We start from the raw sequence: 23,821 nt of genomic DNA, 5'->3' as shown, positions 1-23,821 counted from the left end.
CGTCTACAAAAGACTCATCAGTGACGCTTGAAAACAAAAAAGTTAAAAAGGCCAAATAAAGTACGAAGTTGAAGAGCATTGAGGACCAAAATTTCTAAAAGTTTTGCCAAATACAGCTTAGGCAATCTATGCCTGAGGTAGAAAAGCCTTAGTATTTAAAAAAAATCAAAAATTTGTAAACAGTAATATAAATATAACCAAATCAATGACAATTTATGTCAGCACAAAAAGTGCTGACTACTCGGCTTGTGATACCCTCGGGGAAATAAATCTTCACCAGCAGTGGCATCGACCCAGTGGTTGTAAATAAACTCATCATAGATACCAGGACTAAATTTATTAAATGCTTGGTTTATATTTGAATGCTAAGAACTTTTTATAGGTATAGAAGTTCTGTTGAAGACACTACATACCTTGAATACCATGAACCATTATGTTCTCACAAAGAAGATTATAGAAATCATTGGCACCATATTTGACAGGTAAATTATTTTGCTATTTGCTGTTCTTTAATAGTTTGATTTTTTTTAAAGGAAAATGGTGTGATATACTGTTTGACATTGCTGCTTTATTTTTGTGAATAGATGATCTTTTATGCTACTTTTGCTTATAGTCTAAATAAATTTTGACATAATTGTGGAAAGATGTATATATTTACCCGACAGGTTCTCCTTATTTTATCTTTTTATGGTCTTTCCATTTAGTATAGAAGATTATATGTTGACTTCTAGATGTTCTCTAGATGATTTGTATTGTTGTTGGGTTGTCTTATTGACAAATACCCAATAGCTCCTTTTATTTATGTAAAATTAGTTCATGTTCATGTATAAAAACTGTGTTTAGTTATATTTAGAAATTATATAAAAAATCTTTTTAGACAGTTATTTAAGTAATCCTTGGGTAAATCTTACCACTGTGAAATGACTTAGTGTCTTTTATTGTTATTATAAGAAATGTATTTCTCTTTCAGACAGCCATCTAAGTCACCATTGTTTGTAAATAGTACCACTCTGAAGTTATGTCTAGATATCATTATAAGTATAGTTGAACATAGTCACCCTGGTGTTTTTGCTGCAGCCTTGAAAATGACAAAAGCCTTCTTGAGGTGAGAAAAAAAATCATGTAAATATGTTTGCTTATTTTAGCCATTTACAGATCACTTTAAATCACTCAAATAACTTTGTTGATACTTTGTCATTCCAAATAACTATGTTTTATGCGTCATTGTAGATGTTGCAAATTTGATCTTCAAATTTATGACCAGTAAGTAAAAATGAGAAAATTTAGTATCATTGCTCAGGAAACAGCTATCCACTTGTTACCAAATGACATAGGAGTTAGCAACTATATGAGACTGAAGCAACTATAGATTACTGCTCAACCTTCAACATTGTGCAAAACACATACTGCTTAGTAAGCTTTAAAAGGCTCTGAAATATTTAGTATAATCTGATTCTATAGTATCAATTCAAGTGTTGTTATTGTCTTGTGCAGAGAGCATTTATTAAAAAAAAACACCTGAAAAATATAGCGATTCCAACTTTGAAATCAAGTTAAAAGCAACTTTTTGAAATAAAGATTTCATTTCTCTTTATTAAATTGCTAGTTATGAACAGATACTTTTCCCAAGTCACATGTATTAATAACAAGTTTCCAAAAGTCTCAAAACTATATTTGTACCCTTTTGGAGTTTATCAAGTATTGTAAGAGGGACACATTTTTTTCCTCAACCACTACTTTACAGAAAATATACAACATTTTAAGACAAATTTAATACATTTCAGAAAAGAACATATGTTGAGACCTGTTCCAGTCTCAGATTTGAAGACAATTCTTCAGAAGATGACAGGAAAGGTTCAGATTTTTGTATGTGAAACAGAACTATTTGAGAAACAGAAATCTAAAACCAGAGTCAGTGATGTGAGCAGTTTGTATTGTGAAGCAATGTTAGCAGCAAGCAGGTTTGTAATTTTATTGCTACTGTATTTAAAAAAAAAATGTTGGATATTGTCCCTTATCCTAATATTAGGGTAAATTTCATTTGTCCACTTATATAAAATTCAAAATGAATAAAACTTTACTCTTTACAGATTGTTTTTAAGGATGACATTACATTTATTAAAAAATCGACAGATCTATGAAAATAATGACTTTGTACTATGTAATAAGCTGCTATTTGCATTTTAGCAAAAATTAAAAATATTTACAAAAAAAGTTTGTTATATTTTCTATCTAAAATTTGTTCTGTGATTGAACAAAAATTTCATAATTTATTTCTAATTAGACTTGAATAAATTTTCTCCTTAGATTAGTTATGGATTGTAAGAGAGATCCATCAACATGTATGTCTGCCTTCCTGGCTCCTGATGCTGTAGACAATAATGGATCTACCATAGAAAGTCTAGGAGAACTAGTAGTCACAATACTGTCACAAAATACTATCTCTTTAGCTGTGGTAAAGTGATTTTTAGAATAATTTAGCTTCTATGCTTTGGTTGTTATAATATATATTTTTAAAGTTAAAGATTTGAAAATGAACAATTAAGGAATGACTGTAATATTTTTTTATGCCCCACCTACGATAGTAGAGGGGCATTATGTTTTCTGGTCTGTGGCTCCGCTCCGTTCTTTCGTCCGTCTGTGCGTCCGTCCATCAGTTCAGGTTAAAGTTTTTGGTCAAGGTAATTTTTGATGAAGCTGAAGTCCAATCAACTTGAAACTTAGAACACTTGTTGCTTTTGCTATGATCTTTCTAACTTTAAAGCCAAATTAGACTTCTTACCCCAATTTCACGGTCCACTGAACATAGAAAATGAAAGTCCGAGTTTCAGGTTAAAGTTTTTGGTCAAGGTAGTTTTTGATGAAGCTGAAGTCCAATCAACTTGAAACTTAATACACTTGTTGCTTATGATATGATCTTTCTTATTTTAAAGCCAAAGTAGACTTTGGACCCCAATTTGACGGTCCACTGGACATAGAAAATGAAAGTGGGAATTTCAGGTTAAAGTTTTTAGTCAAGGAAGTTTTTGATAAAATTGAAGTCCAATCGACTTGAAACTTAGTACATATGTTCCCTATAGTATAATCTTTCTTATTTTAATGCCAAATTAGATTATTACCCAATTTCACTGTCCATGGAACATGGAAAAGGATAATGTGAGTGGGGCATCTGTGTACTTTGGACACATTCTTGTCTGTCTATGAAGAAATAACATAAAAAAAACTGGTGCACACACTGAATAACGCGTGCAGCAGGTTATTTAACAGTGTGCACCACATTCGAATAGACAGAAAAAAATGTTACAATCATTTTCTTATAATTTAATTCTAAATTCCATTTTAAACCGCAGAAAACCATGAAAAAACGTTGATGACCTCACGATCGCATGACTAAATTATGTCTATGGGCTGATAACAAAATAATGTCAGCCAATCAGAAGACGTGTTACATCCAAAATTAAATTATTTATGAATGTTAGGTAAGCTTTTAACAACATTGACTATGAAAGACTTCTTAGTACATCTATCTCTGAATAGACTATGTGGCAAGTCTCCATCGAAAATCTAGACATGTATAAACAAAATACCCCAAAAATAAGTTACATTATCAATATTTGTTAACCTTTATATATTTTGTCCTCTTCATGATGTAACAGTGAGAGAAATTCAGTCAAAGGATAGAGTTTTCTTTACTGCTACAGGTATTCTAAATGTATTTGATATAGATAACAAGTTTATAGTAGATATTATTTATTGCTCCAAAAGAATGTTTTTGTCTTATTGTTAAAAGTTATCTCTGTCCTAAACACATCTCCTTCCCACACCACAAAAAGTCAGATCCATCACAAGAAGGTTTTTTTGAAATAAAAATTGATTGCTGAACTATTTTTCAGAGTCTCCTTGACAATAAAGACAGCCCAGACCATTGTTGTTTACTTTTCCAGTTACTAAGCAGTTTACAACAATTAGATCAAATAGAGCACAAAAACATTGTATCACAGTTAACTTGTGGAGGATTGCTGTCTAAAGCTGTTAATATAAGATGTTCTCTCAGGTATAACTGTGGATTAATCCTCATTGAATACTTATTTTTGTGGAATTAGTGGGTTTACAAATTTTCGAAAAAGGTAGTATGCAGACTTTAGCCAAACGATGAAATTAAATATCCATGAAAATACAAGTTTTCATCAATTGCCCCAAAAAATGCATCCACAAGAATAAATGACTCCACAGCAGATTGTTTGACCACTGTAATTAGTTAAAGTTAGGTTACTTTCCACATGTTTTATGGTATATTTTCTTTTAACTTTGTGCCTCCTCTTGTTCCAAATATTATATATGTGGGTATATATTTAGACCCAGGTACATAATGTGTAATGAGGTTTATAAGTATCTACCTTTTTTTCAATTGGGCTTAATCATTTGTCATTTAACCAGGTCTATTTAAATTTATGTAGAGTAAAGTAAATCCATTTCTAAGAGTTATTTTTCTTTAAATTTTGTTATTTTACTTTTACAGTGACTTTGTAATTTAAAAAATCTTGTTTGCTCTTCAATAGCTATTTCATTTCTGTACTGTATAACATGTGCTGAAATATTTTATCATTATATTGTACATGTTTCTAGAGTTCTTAAACAACTGAGATTGTTGTAATGGATTATCAATTTACAATATAAATATGTCTCTATACATGTCTTGTGTGATTTGATGCATAAAAAGGTTGAAATTTATTATGTATCTATATTTTAGGGATTCACATACAAATCAACAGCATGTAGACCCCTGTCTAGTAACTTGGTGTCTGTTGTCTGTATTTCAGGGATTCACATACAAATCAACAGCATGTAGACCTCTGTCTAGTAACATGGTGTCTGTTGTCTGTAATTCAGGGATTCACATACAAATCTACAGCATGTAGACCCCTGTCTATTAACATGGTGTCTGTTGTCTGTATTTCAGGGATTCACATACAAATCAACAGCATGTAGACCCCTGTCTATTAACTTGGTGTCTGTTGTCTGTATTTCAGGGATTCACATACAAACCTACAGCATGTAGATCCCTGTCTATTAACTTGGTGTCTGTTGTCTGTATTTCAGAGATTCACATTCAAACCTACAGCATGTAGACCCCTGTCTATTAATTTGGTGTCTGTTGTCTGTATTTCAGGGATTCACATACAAACCTACAGCATGTAGACCCCTGTCTAGTAACATGGTGTCTGTTGTCTGTATTTCAGAGATTCACATACAAATCTACAGCATGTAGATCCCTGTCTAGTAACATGGTGTCTGTTGTCTGTATTTCAGGGATTCACATACAAACCTACAGCATGTAGATCCCTGTCTAGTAACATGGTGTCTGTTGTCTGTATTTCAGGGATTCACATACAAACCTACAGCATGTAGACCCCTGTCTAGTAACATGGTGTCTGTTGTCTGTATTTCAGAGATTCACATACAAATCTACAGCATGTAGATCCCTGTCTAGTAACATGGTGTCTGTTGTCTGTATTTCAGGGATTCACATACAAACCTACAGCATGTAGATCCCTGTCTAGTAACATGGTGTCTGTTGTCTGTATTTCAGGGATTCACATACAAACCTACAGCATGTAGATCCCTGTCTATTAACATGGTGTCTGTTGTCTGTATTTCAGGGATTCACATACAAACCTACAGCATTTAGATCCCTGTCTAGTAACATGGTGTCTGTTGTCTGTATTTCAGGGATTCTCATACAAAACCTACAGCATGTAGACCCCTGTCTATTAACATGGTGTCTGTTGTCTGTATTTCAGAGATTCACATACAAATCTACAGCATGTAGACCCCTGTCTATTAACATGGTGTCTGTTGTCTGTATTTCAGAGATTCACATACAAATCTACAGCATGTAGACCCCTGTCTAGTAACATGGTGTCTGTTGTCTGGATTTCAGGGATTCACATACAAACCTACAGCATGTAGACCCCTGTCTAATAACATGGTGTCTGTTGTCTGTATTTCAGGGATTCACATACAAACCTACAGCATGTAGACCCCTGTCTAGTAACATGGTGTCTGTTGTCTGTATTTCAGGGATTCACATACAAATCTACAGCATGTAGATCCCTGTCTAGTAACATGGTGTCTGTTGTCTGTATTTCAGGGATTCACATACAAACCTACAGCATGTAGACCCCTGTCTAGTAACATGGTATCTGTTGTCTATATTTCAGAGATTCACATACAAATCTACAGCATGTAGATCCCTGTCTAGTAACATGGTGTCTGTTGTCTGTATTTCAGAGATTCACATACAAACCTACAGCATGTAGATCCCTGTCTAGTAACATGGTTGTCTGTTGTCTGTATTTCAGAGATTCACATACAAACCTACAGAATGTAGAACCCTGTCTAGTAACATGGTGTCTGTTGTCTGTATTTCAGAGATTCTCATACAAATCTACAGCATGTAGATCCCTGTCTAGTAACATGGTGTCTGTTGTCTGTATTTCAGAGATTCACATACAAATCTACAGCATGTAGACCCCTGTCTAGTAACATGGTGTCTGTTGTCTGTATTTCAGGGATTCACATACAAACCTACAGCATGTAGACCCCTGTCTAGTAACATGGTGTCTGTTGTCTGTATTTCAGAGATTCACATACAAACCTACAGCATGTAGATCCCTGTCTATTAACATGGTGTCTGTTGTCTGTATTTCATGGATTCACATACAAACCTACAGCATGTAGATCCCTGTCTATTAACATGGTGTCTGTTGTCTGTATTTCAGGGATTCACATACAAACCTACAGCATGTAGATCCCTGTCTAGTAACATGGTGTCTGTTGTCTGTATTTCAGGGATTCTCATACAAACCTACAGCATGTAGACCCCTGTCTATTAACATGGTGTCTGTTGTCTGTATTTCAGAGATTCACATACAAATCTACAGCATGTAGACCCCTGTCTATTAACATGGTGTCTGTTGTCTGTATTTCAGAGATTCACATACAAATCTACAGCATGTAGACCCCTGTCTAGTAACATGGTGTCTGTTGTCTGTATTTCAGGGATTCACATACAAACCTACAGCATGTAGACCCCTGTCTAATAACATGGTGTCTGTTGTCTGTATTTCAGGGATTCACATACAAACCTACAGCATGTAGATCCCTGTCTAGTAACATGGTGTCTGTTGTCTGTATTTCAGGGATTCACATACAAATCTACAGCATGTAGATCCCTGTCTAGTAACATGGTGTCTGTTGTCTGTATTTTAGGGATTCACATACAAACCTACAGCATGTAGACCCCTGTCTAGTAACATGGTATCTGTTGTCTATATTTCAGAGATTCACATACAAACCTACAGCATGTAGATCCCTGTCTAATAACATGGTGTCTGTTGTCTGTATTTTAGGGATTCACATACAAACCTACAGCATGTAGATCCCTGTCTAGTAACATGGTGTCTGTTGTCTGTATTTTAGGGATTCACATACAAACCTACAGCATGTAGACCCCTGTCTAGTAACATGGTATCTGTTGTCTATATTTCAGAGATTCACATACAAACCTACAGCATGTAGACCCCTGTCTAGTAACATGGTGTCTGTTGTCTGTATTTTAGGGATTCACATACAAACCTACAGCATGTAGACCCCTGTCTAGTAACATGGTATCTGTTGTCTATATTTCAGAGATTCACATACAAACCTACAGCATGTAGACCCCTGTCTAATAACATGGTGTCTGTTGTCTGTATTTCAGGGATTCACATACAAATCTACAGCATGTAGATCCCTGTCTATTAACATGGTGTCTGTTGTCTGTATTTCAGAGATTCACATACAAACCTACAGAATGTAGAATCCTGTCTAGTAACATGGTGTCTGTTGTCTGTATTTCAGAGATTCTCATACAAATCTACAGCATGTAGATCCCTGTCTAGTAACATGGTGTCTGTTGTCTGTATTTCAGAGATTCACATACAAATCTACAGCATGTAGACCCCTGTCTAGTAACATGGTGTCTGTTGTCTGTATTTCAGAGATTCACATACAAACCTACAGCATGTAGACCCCTGTCTAGTAACATGGTGTCTGTTGTCTGTATTTCAGGGATTCTCATACAAACCTACAGCATGTAGACCCCTGTCTAGTAACATGGTGTCTGTTGTCTGTATTTCAGAGATTCACATACAAATCTACAGCATGTAGATCCCTGTCTATTAACATGGTGTCTGTTGTCTGTAATTCAGGGATTCACATACAAATCTACAGCATGTAGATCCCTGTCTATAAACATGGTGTCTGTTGTCTATATTTCAGGGATTCACATACAAACCTACAGCATGTAGATCCCTGTCTAGTAACATGGTGTCTGTTGTCTGTATTTCAGGGATTCTCATACAAACCTACAGCATGTAGATCCCTGTCTAGTAACATGGTGTCTGTTGTCTGTATTTCAAGGATTCTCATACAAACCTACAGCATGTAGACCCCTGTCTATTAACATGGTGTCTGTTGTCTGTATTTCAGAGATTCACATACAAATCTACAGCATGTAGACCCCTGTCTATTAACATGGTGTCTGTTGTCTGTATTTCAGAGATTCACATACAAATCTACAGCATGTAGACCCCTGTCTAGTAACATGGTGTCTGTTGTCTGTATTTCAGGGATTCACATACAAACCTACAGCATGTAGACCCCTGTCTAATTACATGGTGTCTGTTGTCTGTATTTCAGGGATTCACATACAAACCTACAGCATGTAGACCCCTGTCTAGTAACATGGTGTCTGTTGTCTGTATTTCAGGGATTCACATACAAATCTACAGCATGTAGATCCCTGTCTAGTAACATGGTGTCTGTTGTCTGTATTTCAGGGATTCACATACAAACCTACAGCATGTAGACCCCTGTCTAGTAACATGGTATCTGTTGTCTATATTTCAGAGATTCACATACAAATCTACAGCATGTAGATCCCTGTCTAGTAACATGGTGTCTGTTGTCTGTATTTCAGAGATTCACATACAAACCTACAGCATGTAGATCCCTGTCTAGTAACATGGTGTCTGTTGTCTGTATTTCAGAGATTCACATACAAACCTACAGAATGTAGAACCCTGTCTAGTAACATGGTGTCTGTTGTCTGTATTTCAGAGATTCTCATACAAATCTACAGCATGTAGATCCCTGTCTAGTAACATGGTGTCTGTTGTCTGTATTTCAGAGATTCACATACAAATCTACAGCATGTAGACCCCTGTCTAATAACTTGGTGTCTGTTGTCTGTATTTCAGGGATTCACATACAAATCTACAGCATGTACACCCCTGTCTAGTAACATGGTGTCTGTTGTCTGTATTTCAGAGATTCACATACAAATCTACAGCATGTAGACCCCTGTCTAGTAACATGGTGTCTGTTGTCTGTATTTCAGGGATTCACATACAAACCTACAGCATGTAGACCCCTGTCTAATAACATGGTGTCTGTTGTCTGTATTTCAGGGATTCACATACAAACCTACAGCATGTAGATCCCTGTCTAGTAACATGGTGTCTGTTGTCTGTATTTCAGAGATTCACATACAAATCTACAGCATGTAGACCCCTGTCTAGTAACATGGTGTCTGTTGTCTGTATTTCAGGGATTCACATACAAACCTACAGCATGTAGACCCCTGTCTAATAACATGGTGTCTGTTGTCTGTATTTCAGGGATTCACATACAAACCTACAGCATGTAGATCCCTGTCTAGTAACATGGTGTCTGTTGTCTGTATTTCAGGGATTCACATACAAATCTACAGCATGTAGATCCCTGTCTAGTAACATGGTGTCTGTTGTCTGTATTTCAGGGATTCACATACAAACCTACAGCATGTAGACCCCTGTCTAATAACATGGTGTCTGTTGTCTGTATTTCAGGGATTCACATACAAACCTACAGCATGTAGATCCCTGTCTAGTAACATGGTGTCTGTTGTCTGTATTTCAGGGATTCACATACAAATCTACAGCATGTAGATCCCTGTCTAGTAACATGGTGTCTGTTGTCTGTATTTCAGGGATTCACATACAAACCTACAGCATGTAGACCCCTGTCTAGTAACATGGTATCTGTTGTCTATATTTCAGAGATTCACATACAAATCTACAGCATGTAGATCCCTGTCTAGTAACATTGTGTCTGTTGTCTGTATTTCAGAGATTCACATACAAACCTACAGCATGTAGATCCCTGTCTAGTAACATGGTGTCTGTTGTCTGTATTTCAGAGATTCACATACAAACCTACAGAATGTAGAACCCTGTCTAGTAACATGGTGTCTGTTGTCTGTATTTCAGAGATTCTCATACAAATCTACAGCATGTAGATCCCTGTCTAGTAACATGGTGTCTGTTGTCTGTATTTCAGAGATTCACATACAAATCTACAGCATGTAGACCCCTGTCTAGTAACATGGTGTCTGTTGTCTGTATTTCAGAGATTCACATACAAACCTACAGCATGTAGACCCCTGTCTAGTAACATGGTGTCTGTTGTCTGTATTTCAGGGATTCTCATACAAACCTACAGCATGTAGACCCCTGTCTAGTAACATGGTGTCTGTTGTCTGTATTTCAGAGATTCACATACAAATCTACAGCATGTAGATCCCTGTCTATTAACATGGTGTCTGTTGTCTGTAATTCAGGGATTCACATACAAATCTACAGCATGTAGATCCCTGTCTATAAACATGGTGTCTGTTGTCTATATTTCAGGGATTCACATACAAACCTACAGCATGTAGATCCCTGTCTAGTAACATGGTGTCTGTTGTCTGTATTTCAGGGATTCTCATACAAACCTACAGCATGTAGATCCCTGTCTAGTAACATGGTGTCTGTTGTCTGTATTTCAAGGATTCTCATACAAACCTACAGCATGTAGACCCCTGTCTATTAACATGGTGTCTGTTGTCTGTATTTCAGAGATTCACATACAAATCTACAGCATGTAGACCCCTGTCTATTAACATGGTGTCTGTTGTCTGTATTTCAGAGATTCACATACAAATCTACAGCATGTAGACCCCTGTCTAGTAACATGGTGTCTGTTGTCTGTATTTCAGGGATTCACATACAAACCTACAGCATGTAGACCCCTGTCTAATTACATGGTGTCTGTTGTCTGTATTTCAGGGATTCACATACAAACCTACAGCATGTAGATCCCTGTCTAGTAACATGGTGTCTGTTGTCTGTATTTCAGGGATTCACATACAAATCTACAGCATGTAGATCCCTGTCTAGTAACATGGTGTCTGTTGTCTGTATTTCAGGGATTCACATACAAACCTACAGCATGTAGACCCCTGTCTAGTAACATGGTATCTGTTGTCTATATTTCAGAGATTCACATACAAATCTACAGCATGTAGATCCCTGTCTAGTAACATGGTGTCTGTTGTCTGTATTTCAGAGATTCACATACAAACCTACAGCATGTAGATCCCTGTCTAGTAACATGGTGTCTGTTGTCTGTATTTCAGAGATTCACATACAAACCTACAGAATGTAGAACCCTGTCTAGTAACATGGTGTCTGTTGTCTGTATTTCAGAGATTCTCATACAAATATACAGCATGTAGATCCCTGTCTAGTAACATGGTGTCTGTTGTCTGTATTTCAGAGATTCACATACAAATCTACAGCATGTAGACCCCTGTCTAGTAACATGGTGTCTGTTGTCTGTATTTCAGAGATTCACATACAAACCTACATCATGAAGACCCCTGTCTAGTAACATGGTGTCTGTTGTCTGTATTTCAGGGATTCTCATACAAACCTACAGCATGTAGACCCCTGTCTAGTAACATGGTGTCTGTTGTCTGTATTTCAGAGATTCACATACAAATCTACAGCATGTAGATCCCTGTCTATTAACATGGTGTCTGTTGTCTGTAATTCAGGGATTCACATACAAATCTACAGCATGTAGATCCCTGTCTATAAACATGGTGTCTGTTGTCTATATTTCAGGGATTCACATACAAACCTACAGCATGTAGACCCCTGTCTAATAACTTGGTGTCTGTTGTCTGTATTTCAGAGATTCACATACAAACCTACAGCATGTAGACCCCTGTCTAGTAACATGGTGTCTGTTGTCTGTATTTCAGGGATTCACATACAAACCTACAGCATGTAGACCCCTGTCTAGTAACATGGTGTCTGTTGTCTGTATTTCAGAGATTCACATACAAACCTACAGCATGTAGACCCCTGTCTAGTAACATGGTGTCTGTTGTCTGTATTTCAGGGATTCACATACAAACCTACAGCATGTAGACCCCTGTCTAGTAACATGGTGTCTGTTGTCTGTATTTCAGAGATTCACATACAAACCTACAGCATGTAGATCCCTGTCTAGTAACATGGTGTCTGTTGTCTGTATTTCAGAGATTCTCATACAAACCTACAGCATGTAGACCCCTGTCTTGTAACATGGTGTCTGTTGTCTGTATTTCAGGGATTCACATACAAACCTACAGCATGTAGACCCCTGTCTAGTAACATGGTGTCTGTTGTCTGTATTTCAGGGATTCACATACAAACCTACAACATGTAGACCCCTGTCTAGTAACATGGTGTCTGTTGTCTGTATTTCAGAGATTCACATACAAACCTACAGCATGTAGACCCCTGTCTAGTAACATGGTGTCTGTTGTCTGTATTTCAGGGATTCACATACAAACCTACAGCATGTAGATCCCTGTCTATTAACATGGTGTCTGTTGTCTGTATTTCAGGGATTCACATACAAACCTACAGCATGTAGATCCCTGTCTAGTAACATGGTGTCTGTTGTCTGTATTTCAGAGATTCACATACAAATCTACAGCATGTAGATCCCTGTCTAGTAACATGGTGTCTGTTGTCTGTATTTCAGAGATTCACATACAAACCTACAGCATGTAGACCCCTGTCTAGTAACATGGTGTCTGTTGTCTGTATTTCAGAGATTCACATACAAATCTACAGCATGTAGATCCCTGTCTTGTAACATGGTGTCTGTTGTCTGTATTTCAGAGATTCACATACAAATCTACAGCATGTAGATCCCTGTCTAGTAACATGGTGTCTGTTGTCTATATTTCAGGGATTCACATACAAACCTACAGCATGTAGATCCCTGTCTAGTAACATGGTGTCTGTTGTCTATATTTCAGGGATTCACATACAAACCTACAGCATGTAGACCCCTGTCTAGTAACATGGTGTCTGCTGTTGTACCAAGAGGAAAATAAAGATGATCCCTGTCCTGGAGAATTAGAAATTAGCATAGATAACATATTTGGTAATCAATTTATAAATTTGTTTACAGTAATCAATTTAGTATAATGATTAAATAGTGAAATGTCAGTTAACAATTCAAAGAGGGACCAATAACAGATGTCATTCACAAATTCTTTTATGGTGATATGCAATGACTTTTTAGTAGACAATGTTTGATGCTTATAGCTTAGATATATATAAAAAAAACAGTAAATAGAAACAAAATAATAATTTCTTATTATCTTTGATGATATTCAATTGATTTTAATTTTCACCAGTTAACCCTTTCCTCCATGGACATTTTTTTTTTTTACACACTTGATTCGCATAGGATTTTTTCATAAAAAAAAAAAATCATCAGGTTTAAAGTATCAATGCATGGGAAAAACAAATATTTCATCAATGAAATTCCAGTCAAGATATTCTCATGAATATCCTTTTCATATTGGATACAAATTTTGCTAAGTCTGATGCAGACATTTTGAGGTCACAGCGTTTCAACTGAAGTACTACACAGGCGTCAAAAGGCGTCATTATGCAGGCCCGTAGCCAGGAATTTCCAAAGGGGGGTTCGTTTGACTCACAAACTCGACTTTAACAGTCACAATTCGAACATAACATCGACTTTAACAGTGCTTATTTGTTTTCAAGGGGGGGTTCGGACGAACCCCCCGAACCCCCCCTGGCTACGGGTATGTTATGGAGTAAAGGGGGTGGCGTCAAAAGGAGTCATTATGGAGAAAAGGGTTAAACTAAAAAAAATCACATAAATTGTCTCCCCTTGACTAAGTTTCTTGTAACCTTTTCAAACTATGTGGATAATTTTAAAATCTATTCATCAGCTAATTTAAGGTGATTCTTTTTGAAATTAAGTGTGACAACCCTTTAAGGCAAACAGCCTTTTTATTTAACTAAAGGGTTCCATGTTTACAGTCTAAGCCTTTTATGAAGATAAGAGAACATCCCCTGAGAGGTTGACAGAAGAACAGATGATGAACTATAGTTTGATATTCCCTGTACTTAACAAGATTGTAAACTTAGTCCTGATAAAGAGTCCAATATGAAGCCAAAAAGGGGTCCACGATCTACTGATCCAATGAAAAACAAATTTTAAAAATATGTTCCATATTAAAAAAATTGTGGTTCTAATATTAAAGCCTATTTTTTGCTGTTTGGACAAAATAAATCCAGATAAGACTTTTAATTCTTAGAGTAACATGCTGTTATTTAATTACAGTGAGACTTGATGAAGTGGCCAACTACCTAACTCATTCCTGTATGAGTAAAGATACTGTATTCCTCTACAGTTTTCTACTCTATCACTGCTACAAAAATGATGACTTGTGAGTATTTACCTCATTGTACTCAATAATCTATGTGTAATATTTTTCTCAATTATTTAGCTCAAAAGTTTTATTTTTGAGTTTTACTGCAACAATTTCCTGTAAAATAATCAGTTATCAGTAGTTGTTGAGTATTGAATTAATATTGAAGCTAAATTCTATCTTAAAGAACTTTTAACCACAAAAAATGGATGATTAAAGGTTAAACAAGTTGCTTTAATACAGTTTTCAGTAAGCCTTGAACATGAAAAAAAAAAAGAAATTACATAGAAAAACAGTGTGAACATTAACTAGAAAGATACTCATTTTATTCAGTAAACACTGCTAAAAGAATGTGTCATTTGTAATGAAATTTAATTTTTTAATCAATCTAGTAACAAATAGTTCTTTCTTAGATGATTAAAATACTGTTTTATATGTTTAACACTAACTTATTTTCGGTTCTAATATTTCCCTTTTAAGAGTCCTACCCTGTGATGAATTGATGTTTGTCCTTGACACATTTTCTAAGGACTATGACAATGCAGCAGAGTTATCTCCCTTCGTAAAGAAACAGTTTGTATTTCTGTGGGCTGTAAGTATGAATTGTCATTCTGTTTTAAAAGATGTAAGATATCAGACATAGAAAATTATGGGCTGCAATCCTTATCATTTGTTTACTTTTCACATTATGAATCATTCATCTTCTTCTTCAAAACTACTTTTCCAATATTGGCTCAGCTTTGAGTGGTGTATGATAAATTTTGTTGAGCCTGCCACTTTAGTTGCAGAAAGCTTGACATAGGGATAGTGGCTGCAGCAGCAGAGGTGGCGGCAACGTTAGCTAGTTAACTTCTTAATTGCTTTATATTTTACTGGTGGAAGACCTGGATGCTTCATACTATGCATATGGATGCCTCATGTTACGAAGTTTCCATTCACATGTCCAATGTCCTTGACCTCATTTTCATGGTTCAGTGACTTCTTGAAAAAAAAGTTAAGTTTTTTTTAATTTTTAATTCTCTCTTATCATAAGTAATAGGATAACTATATTTGGTATGTGCGTACCTTGCAAGGTCCTCATGCCCGTCAGACAGTTTTCACTTGACCTCAACCTCATTTCATGGATCAGGTTAAGTTTTGGCGGTCAAGTCCATATCTAAGATACTATAGGCAATAGGTCTTTTATATTCGGTGTATGGAAGGACTATAAAGTGAACATGTCCAACTGGCAGGTGTCATCTGACCTTGACCTCATTTACATGGTTCACAGTGGTTATAGTTAAGTTTTTGTGTTTTTGTCTGTTTTTCTTATACTGTATGCAATAGGTCTACTATATTTGATGTATAGAATGATTGTAAGGTGAACATGTCTAGCTGGCAGATGTCATCTGACCTTGACCTCATTTTCATGGTTCAGTGGTCAAAGTTAAGTTCTTGAGTTTTGGTCTTTTTTCTAATACTATATGCAAAAGGTCAACTATATTTGGTTTATGGAAATATTTTATGATCTATTTGTCGACGCACAGGTTTGATTTGACCGTGATCTCATTTTCATGGTTCATTACTCAGTGCTAAATTTATGTGTTTTGGTCTGTTTTTCTTAAACTATATAAGCAATAGGTAAACTATATTTGTTGTATGGAAGAATTTTTAGCTGTACATGCCTGCCTGGCATGGTTAATCTGACCTTGAGCTCATTTTCATAGTTCATTGGTCAATAATTACTTTAGTTTTGTTGTAGTTGTAATAAAGCTTTATATTTAGGACTATCAAAATAATATCAATGATTAGTAAAGGAAGGCGAGACAATTCAGCGTGTGCACTCTTGTCTACAAATATTCCTCATTTAATCAAGACGGAATAAAAAATATGGTCACCAAAAGATTTCTGAGTGGCTGCTTTTGAAATATCTTCTCATCTAAAGCTGCTTTTTTTCTGACCATTAAGAGAGTTAGCATAAGAAGACTCTTTACAATACATTTTAATGAAAAACAAAGTAGGTGTAGAGGTACTTATTGTATACCAAACTAGAATTTTGTATTTTAATCTAAGTTGCTAAGAATAAATACTTATTTTGTATAAAAGCTCCTCTAAAAACCTCATCATAGTTTTCTTTAGGATGGAATGAGGTCTATAGAAAATTCAGTAGAATCATGAGATTAAATATATAATAAGATGTGGTATGAGTGCCAAAGAGACAACTCTCCATCTGTCACAATGAGTAAAAGGAAACCGTTACAGGTCAAACTCAAAGTAGGCCTTCAACACAGAACTTGGATCACACTGAACTGAAAGCTTCAAAGGCCCAAAATGACAAGTGTAAATACTATAAAACAATTCAAACAGGAAAACCAATGGTCATTAATCTATATAAAAAAAGAGAAACGGTAACTCTTTTGAAACACATCAACAAACTACATGCAACCACTGAACAATAGTTCCTGATGTGTTTGTTTTTCACTTTTTTCTATTAAAACCCTATTGATGAAGCCATACACGTGAGTGAGGTAACAAATTAAAATTGATGAGTTTTATGTGGTATCTTAATGGACCAACTTTTTTATTATTATTTCAGATGTTAACCTGTATGACAGAAAATGTTGTTGGTCTTCCTACTAAAGGTAATATATCTGTCTGTACTTTGTTTTGTACAATTTGATTGATGTGTCACATTTGTGTGGAATATAACTGGTGAATAAATGCATTTTTATGCCCAACCTACAATAGTAGAGGGGCATTATGTTTTCTGGTCTGTGCGTCCTTCCGTCTGTCTGTTCATCCGTCTGTTCATCTGTCCTTCTGTTCTTCCCACTTCAGGTTAAAGTTTTTGGTCAAGGTAGATTTTGATGAAGCTGAAGTTCAATCAACTAAGCTGGCAGTTGAAACTTAGTACACATGTTCCTTATGATATGATCTTTTTTATTTTTAAACAAAATTAAACTTTTGACCCTATTTTCATGGTCCACTGAACATAGAAATTAAAAGTGTGAGTTTCAGGTTAAAGTTTTTGGTCAAGGTAGTTTTTGATGAAGCTGCAGTCTAATCAACTTGAAACTTAGTACACATGTTCTCTTTTGGTTGATCTTTTTACACAATTTCAAAGTCCATTGAACATGGAAAATGATAATGCAAGTGGGGCATCTATGTACTTTGGACACATTCTTGTTTCTGCTCTGTTCTGTTTTACTCAGTATGTCTTAAGATAATAATTTTGGATATTTATTGTAACTGTATTCCCCTCATAAGGAGGCAATAGTGTACCTGAAAATGACCTTGTCCATCCATTTGTCTGTCTGTCCATCCTTTTGTTCGTCTGTCTTACTAATTTACATGAAAATAAAGCATGATTTCATATTTGATGATGGTGGCTTTATAATATAGAATTGTTCTGTGTAAGTCACCTCCTGGTTATCAACCTTGAAATTTTTATTTTGTTCACATGTTTTTTTAGGGGTATACTTAGCATGGCATGATTGACTTTTGCATCTTCTTGTTATTTAATTATTTTGATTATTACAAAAATGATTCCAAATGATGCACTTTATGAAATTTATGTAAACTATTATATATACTGTAAACCAACTAATTTAAGCAGGCAATTTATTTTTGCGCCTTCATTGAGTAGAAAAATATTGTGATTATAAATAGTCAGAATAATATGTAAAATTTAGATCTTTCCTCATTGAACTACATCAGGCAAATTTGAAAATCAAGAAAATTAAATAGCCTCGGAATGGGCTAGAAAGGGGTAAACATGAAACAAAATATCTGCAAAATTAAGTTGGTTAACAGTATTACAGCTGATTTCATTGAGTGTGTAGCTAAAGGTATTATCTTCAGTTAGCTTGCTTGCTAGCTGAACAATGAAGTTATTATTAGGTTAGGTAAACTACCCTCCTTTAAGAGTAGACTAGTCAGACAGATAATCAATCTAACTGTCTGTAGGACTAGGCTACTTCAAAAGGAGGGTAGAATACCTTACCTTATAATGACTTCACAGTTCACCTAGCAAGCAAGATAACCAAAGATATTACCTTTAGCTTCACACTCAATGAAAATGGCTGTAAAAATTTATGAAGACATGATCTTTTTAACACACATAATAATGATTGAATTTTTCTTGAATTGCTTCCCCTAAGATGTATGCTAATTTTATTTTTGATAGTAAATTAGATATAAAATATGTTTTACCATTATTGACTATAAAGTGGCTGAGATTATCTAAGAATAAATCCATGAAAATTGAAAAAATGATTTAAATAACATAGTTTGTTCTTTATTTTGAAAGTTATAGTTTTATTCAATACTTAGTATAATCATCTTCAAATAGTTAATTAGTTGAAAGATTATTTATTATTATCTCCAGTCATGCTTCAGTGATTCCCTATATAATCAACCAATTTTTTCCCACAAAAGGGGGGGGGGGGGCCTTGGGCCTTGTATATCAACCAGTTTCTATTAAAAGATAATGATTGCTGATTCTGTTAACATTTTTCTTGTTTTTATTATGGTGTGATAGGTAGTATAATAAGATTGAATTTCTTGATTAGAAACACAAATGATAATTTTTTGATAAAATACATTTGTGCCAAATTTTTTTTTTATCCTAATGTAGTGGGTCTCATTGGGTTCTAGGCGTGACGCGGGATTGCCGATTTTTTTAAGCGTGACACCTGAAAGTCAAATTATTGTGTCGTGAAAAAGGCAAAATGAGGTCTAGCAGGGTCCGGGAAATGACAAAAATATGAGAAAAGCTTACGTACAAAGAGTAAGCGGGATAAGGGAATCTGACAAAACAATAAGCAGGATCAATACCCCCCAATGTACTGTAAACCAACTAATTTTCAAGAGGGATTGAGAAAAAACTTATCATGAATATAAAGCATTACAATTTTTATCTTTCTTTGTTGAACTGTCATCAGGCAAATCTAAAGTCGCACTGAAACGCTGTGAAATGGCCTAGAAAGAGTATGAAGACATGCTCTTTTTAACACACAAAATAGTAATTTAGTTTTACTTGAATTGCTTCCCCTTAGATGTATGCCAATTTTGTTTCTGATAGTAAATTAGATATAAAATAACTTTTACCATTATTAACTATAAAGTGGCTGAGATTATCTAAGAATAAACCAATAAAATTTGAAATATGATTTTAATAACAGAGTTTGGTCTTTATTTTGAATGTTTTAATTGTATTCAATAATTAGTATAATCATCTTGTAAAAGTAATATAGTCAAAAGAATCGCCATAATTAGTAATTCTCACATGTGAGAGGTGGGGAAATAATATTGGTGCACAGATTTACCGGACAAACTGGTTGACATCCAACTCATGGCTAGTATTATTGCTCCACATTGTTTGGAAATACTAGAGTCCTCTAGTTTCAAAGTTAATGTTATGTTTATCCAATTCTTGAACCGATGCTTGTGTAGATCAAAATATCAAAATTTGTCTTCTGTGACGATTTCATTATTATTTACGCAACCATATGGTGTAATTGTCAAAAAAAATCTCGGCCTGTTATGATGTGAAAATATGGCAGCTAATCAATTGTCATGTTTTGAAGCTGTAGCTTACAGATTTGTCACCTTAGTAAACATTCAACAAAGAAGCATGATTATCGCTATTTTGTGCATTTTCCCTTTGATCTTCTTTTGTGATAATTTTCATCTCATGCTTCTCGCTTGAGATGGAAAAATTATCGCTAGAAACTAAGTAGGCCACGTGGCGTTGCTAACGAAATTGACATTGAAATTGTCAACGCCGTCATAGGTAAAATAGCGATAAACAGATTATCATTGGTCATCTCAACTCGATTGCTTTTCTCACTTTCGCTGTTCCAGCTCAAGCGAGAAAATCAATCTCGCTGAGATAATCAACGATAATCTATAAATATTGAGCATGTGTATAACATGATAATAGTTTATTTCAATGACAGATACATACATATTGCAATTACCAGATTTTTACGAGAAAGGGCACGCTGAGTTCACTGTATAAGGTGAACATATCAGCAAATGTTTACTGGAAGCAAATAATTAAAAATGAGTAAACTTCTTCTAATTTTGGACAAATTATAGAATTTTCTTTAGAGAGAAGTATATGTACATAGTAGTAAGTTTTATAAAAACTATAAAAAAGAAGATGTGGTATGATTGCCAATGAGACAACTATCCACAAAAGACCAAAATGACACAAACATTAACAATTATAGGTCACCATACTGCCTTCAACAATGAGCAAAACCCATACCGCATATAGTCAGAGAAGCTAGCCATTTAGTTATAAAAACATAAGCATATTTATTTTTTAATTTGAAGTTTCATATGACTTTAACTATTGTGGTTATGAAATGAGAATGAAAATATATATGTATGATTAAAGTGGCCAGAGTAATTTCTGCTTGTTAAAAAAAGTATGGATAATCTCAATATCTTTGTATGATACTTGGCATGGGGAGTGGGGTTTGCATGCGATCCTTGTGATTTAATATAACCTTTGTAAGGACGTGTAACCTTTAAAAATGTTAAAAATCGTTTTATTCAAATGTTTTATTTGCTTACAAGTGAGTAACCTGAGACAGTCTTTTTAAAAAACTTGACCTTGTGACCTTAGTGTAATGAGGTTCCCTACTGGAGCAATTCAACGGATTATCCCTAATTCACTGTTTAGGAAATAACAGTGCTGTAAGTGCTGACCATCAATTAACACTTAACATTCAGGGCGAAAAGAGGCTGCTGATTTGTATATTGAATTATCAGTGGCGGATCCAGAAATTTTCAAAGTGGGGCCCACTGGCTGCCTTAGAAGGGGCCCGATCTCGTCACACTTCACTAATTCCCTATATAAGCAACCAAATTTTTTTCTCAAAAAGGGGGGCACGGGCCCCTGCCCCCTAAATCTGCCTCTGATTATTAGCATATGAACACATATAGGCAGATCCAGGGGGGCCAGCCACCCTTTTTATGGGAAAAATTTGGTTGATTATATAGGGAATCATTGAAGCATGACCGGAGCGGGCCCCACCTTACATGCCTTAGGAAAAGTTCTGGATCTGCCACTGACATATTTTAAGCGTAAAATTGAAATCCTTGAGAAAAAACATAAATGAAACTTTAAATATTAATCAAAATACATTTGTGTACAAAAAAAAAGAAACCAGATTGCCAAAATATAGCCTTTTTGTGATGAGCATGGATGAGTAAGAATGAAGCAAACACAAATGATGATCTAATAAGTCAAGTCATACTATTTTTGGTCACCAATTTAAATTATAATGGTTTGAATTATCTGTTTACTTTTAAAGAGGAAACAGTCTTTTGGGTCTTTTGATTCCTTTTGAATCCCTTTTGGATCATTTCTGTATTAAATCATTAATATTGCACTCTTTTCAGTCAATTGTTTGACATTTTATTACTAAACATCTTGAGTGCATAATTCTTTTTCTTGGAAATGTACATTATACTGATGATTTACCACACAATAACTGAGGTGTTAGGGTCTTTATTTGAATACATGACCTTTTAAACTTCAGAATTATAATGATAGAAAGCAATTTTGTTCTACTAGAGTTGCTTCCCTTTAATGCTATTTTATTTTTAAAATTTATTGAATCTAAATAATATTTACCATTGTGGATTATAAATTTACTGAATTCATCTAAATGTAAATAGAAAAAGTTAAAAGGATAGTTTTAATAAAATGATTTTATCTATTTTTTGAAAGAGTGGTATTATTAAAGACTTGGAATAACCAACTTGAAAATATTTCTTAGTCAAAATTAACTGGTATACATAACTTCACTCACTAGTGTAAGGTGGTGCAGTAATAACAGAGAAAGCTGGAAGCCAGCATTCGCTACAACATAGAACTGGAAAGTCCGTTCTCCTGTGCTGGTATTACTGCACCACATTGTTTGGAATAACTAGAGTCTCATCTAGTTTTATAAGGATATTCTACGGGGCTGTGGGTTTTTGGTGTATGTACTCTTCAAAACATTCTGTAAACAATATAATACTTGGTTGTCATGATTTAATCAAAATCAGGTTGTTAACGATATGAAAAATATAAAACAAGGGTTTATAATCGGTATACTATATACACTTGGTTGTCTACATCCCAATTTTAATTATTTTTATGTTTTTAAATGTAAACGTGAAGGTATAGACTCAAAATAAACATGATGTTGACTGAATACTTCAAGTGGGGATATTTTTAGCTGAGAGTTGAATTTGTTTGATATATTTCAGGATTACAGACTGTTGTTAAGTTGATAGACAGCTGTCCATCATCAGTTTGGTATACACATCACCCTGCTGTATTGAACTGGTCATTTAAAGATTCTAGGATAACAAAGATCTGTGGTCAGAATGTGGTAAGTTATTTATATCACAAATTCAATATAAAGGAGACATGCTTTTCATAATGGAGGATTGTGCATAAAAAATTTACCATTAAGTTATTTCTCCCAAAAACAAGTTTATCTGAAGATTTACTCACTCAGTCACAATATTCGCAATGATAAAAACCTTGTAATAGTTTTTTAATTACAGAAAATTAGTTACCATTACATCTTCTGCAGGGACGAAAAAAGTACACAGTAAAATGTGTAAATTTTGAGGTGAAAACTCAACCATATTAGCCAAAGGGTCTACATGAACCTCAACACTTGTATGGATTAGATGTAGACATAAATTTCTCATTTCAGCTATCACACTGGTTAGATGTTATTTCCTTAAAAGAAGGTAACCAGCACGATGTAGATACTGATATAACTATACTGTATCACATGTTTACAGATGAGGTCTTCATATCTATCCTTCTGGTAGGTTCCACATATACAGACAATTTGTTTAATTGCAATTAAGTAAAATAAATATTTTTAGCTCACCTGGCCCGAAGGGCCAAGTGAGTTTTTCCCATCACTTTGCGTCTGGCGTCCGGCGTCGTTAACTTTTACAAAAATCTTCTTCTCTGAAACTACTGGGCCAAATTTAACCAAACTCGGCCACAATCATCATTGGGGTATCTAGTTTAAAAACTGTGTCTGATGACCAGGTAAACCAACCAAGATGGCCGCCATGGCTAAAAATAGAACATAGGGGTAAAATGCAGTTTTATAACTCAAAAACCAAAGCATTTAGAGCAAATCTGACATGGGGTAATAT

The 23,821-nt window shown here is 34.9% G+C and overlaps 1 protein-coding gene across 1 annotated transcript in view; it reads left to right on the top strand.

Moving 5' to 3' along the window:
• Positions 1-23,821, top strand: part of LOC134726695 (meiosis inhibitor protein 1-like) — a 44,064-nt gene that overhangs the window by 12,437 nt on the left and 7,806 nt on the right. Inside the window, exons 7-17 of the mRNA XM_063591111.1 lie at positions 383-482; positions 971-1,105; positions 1,785-1,961; positions 2,308-2,455; positions 3,894-4,054; positions 13,223-13,350; positions 14,566-14,671; positions 15,134-15,245; positions 17,229-17,274; positions 22,904-23,028; positions 23,362-23,478. Of these exons, the coding sequence (XP_063447181.1) occupies positions 383-482; positions 971-1,105; positions 1,785-1,961; positions 2,308-2,455; positions 3,894-4,054; positions 13,223-13,350; positions 14,566-14,671; positions 15,134-15,245; positions 17,229-17,274; positions 22,904-23,028; positions 23,362-23,478 (1,355 nt within the window). The remainder of the gene's footprint in view (positions 1-382; positions 483-970; positions 1,106-1,784; positions 1,962-2,307; positions 2,456-3,893; positions 4,055-13,222; positions 13,351-14,565; positions 14,672-15,133; positions 15,246-17,228; positions 17,275-22,903; positions 23,029-23,361; positions 23,479-23,821) is intronic.

This window comes from Mytilus trossulus, chromosome 7 (genome assembly GCF_036588685.1).
Source record: "Mytilus trossulus isolate FHL-02 chromosome 7, PNRI_Mtr1.1.1.hap1, whole genome shotgun sequence".
Lineage (NCBI taxonomy): Eukaryota > Metazoa > Mollusca > Bivalvia > Mytilida > Mytilidae > Mytilus > Mytilus trossulus.
Note: the sequence above shows the minus strand (reverse complement) of the source record. Positions and strands in the feature narration are given on the sequence as shown.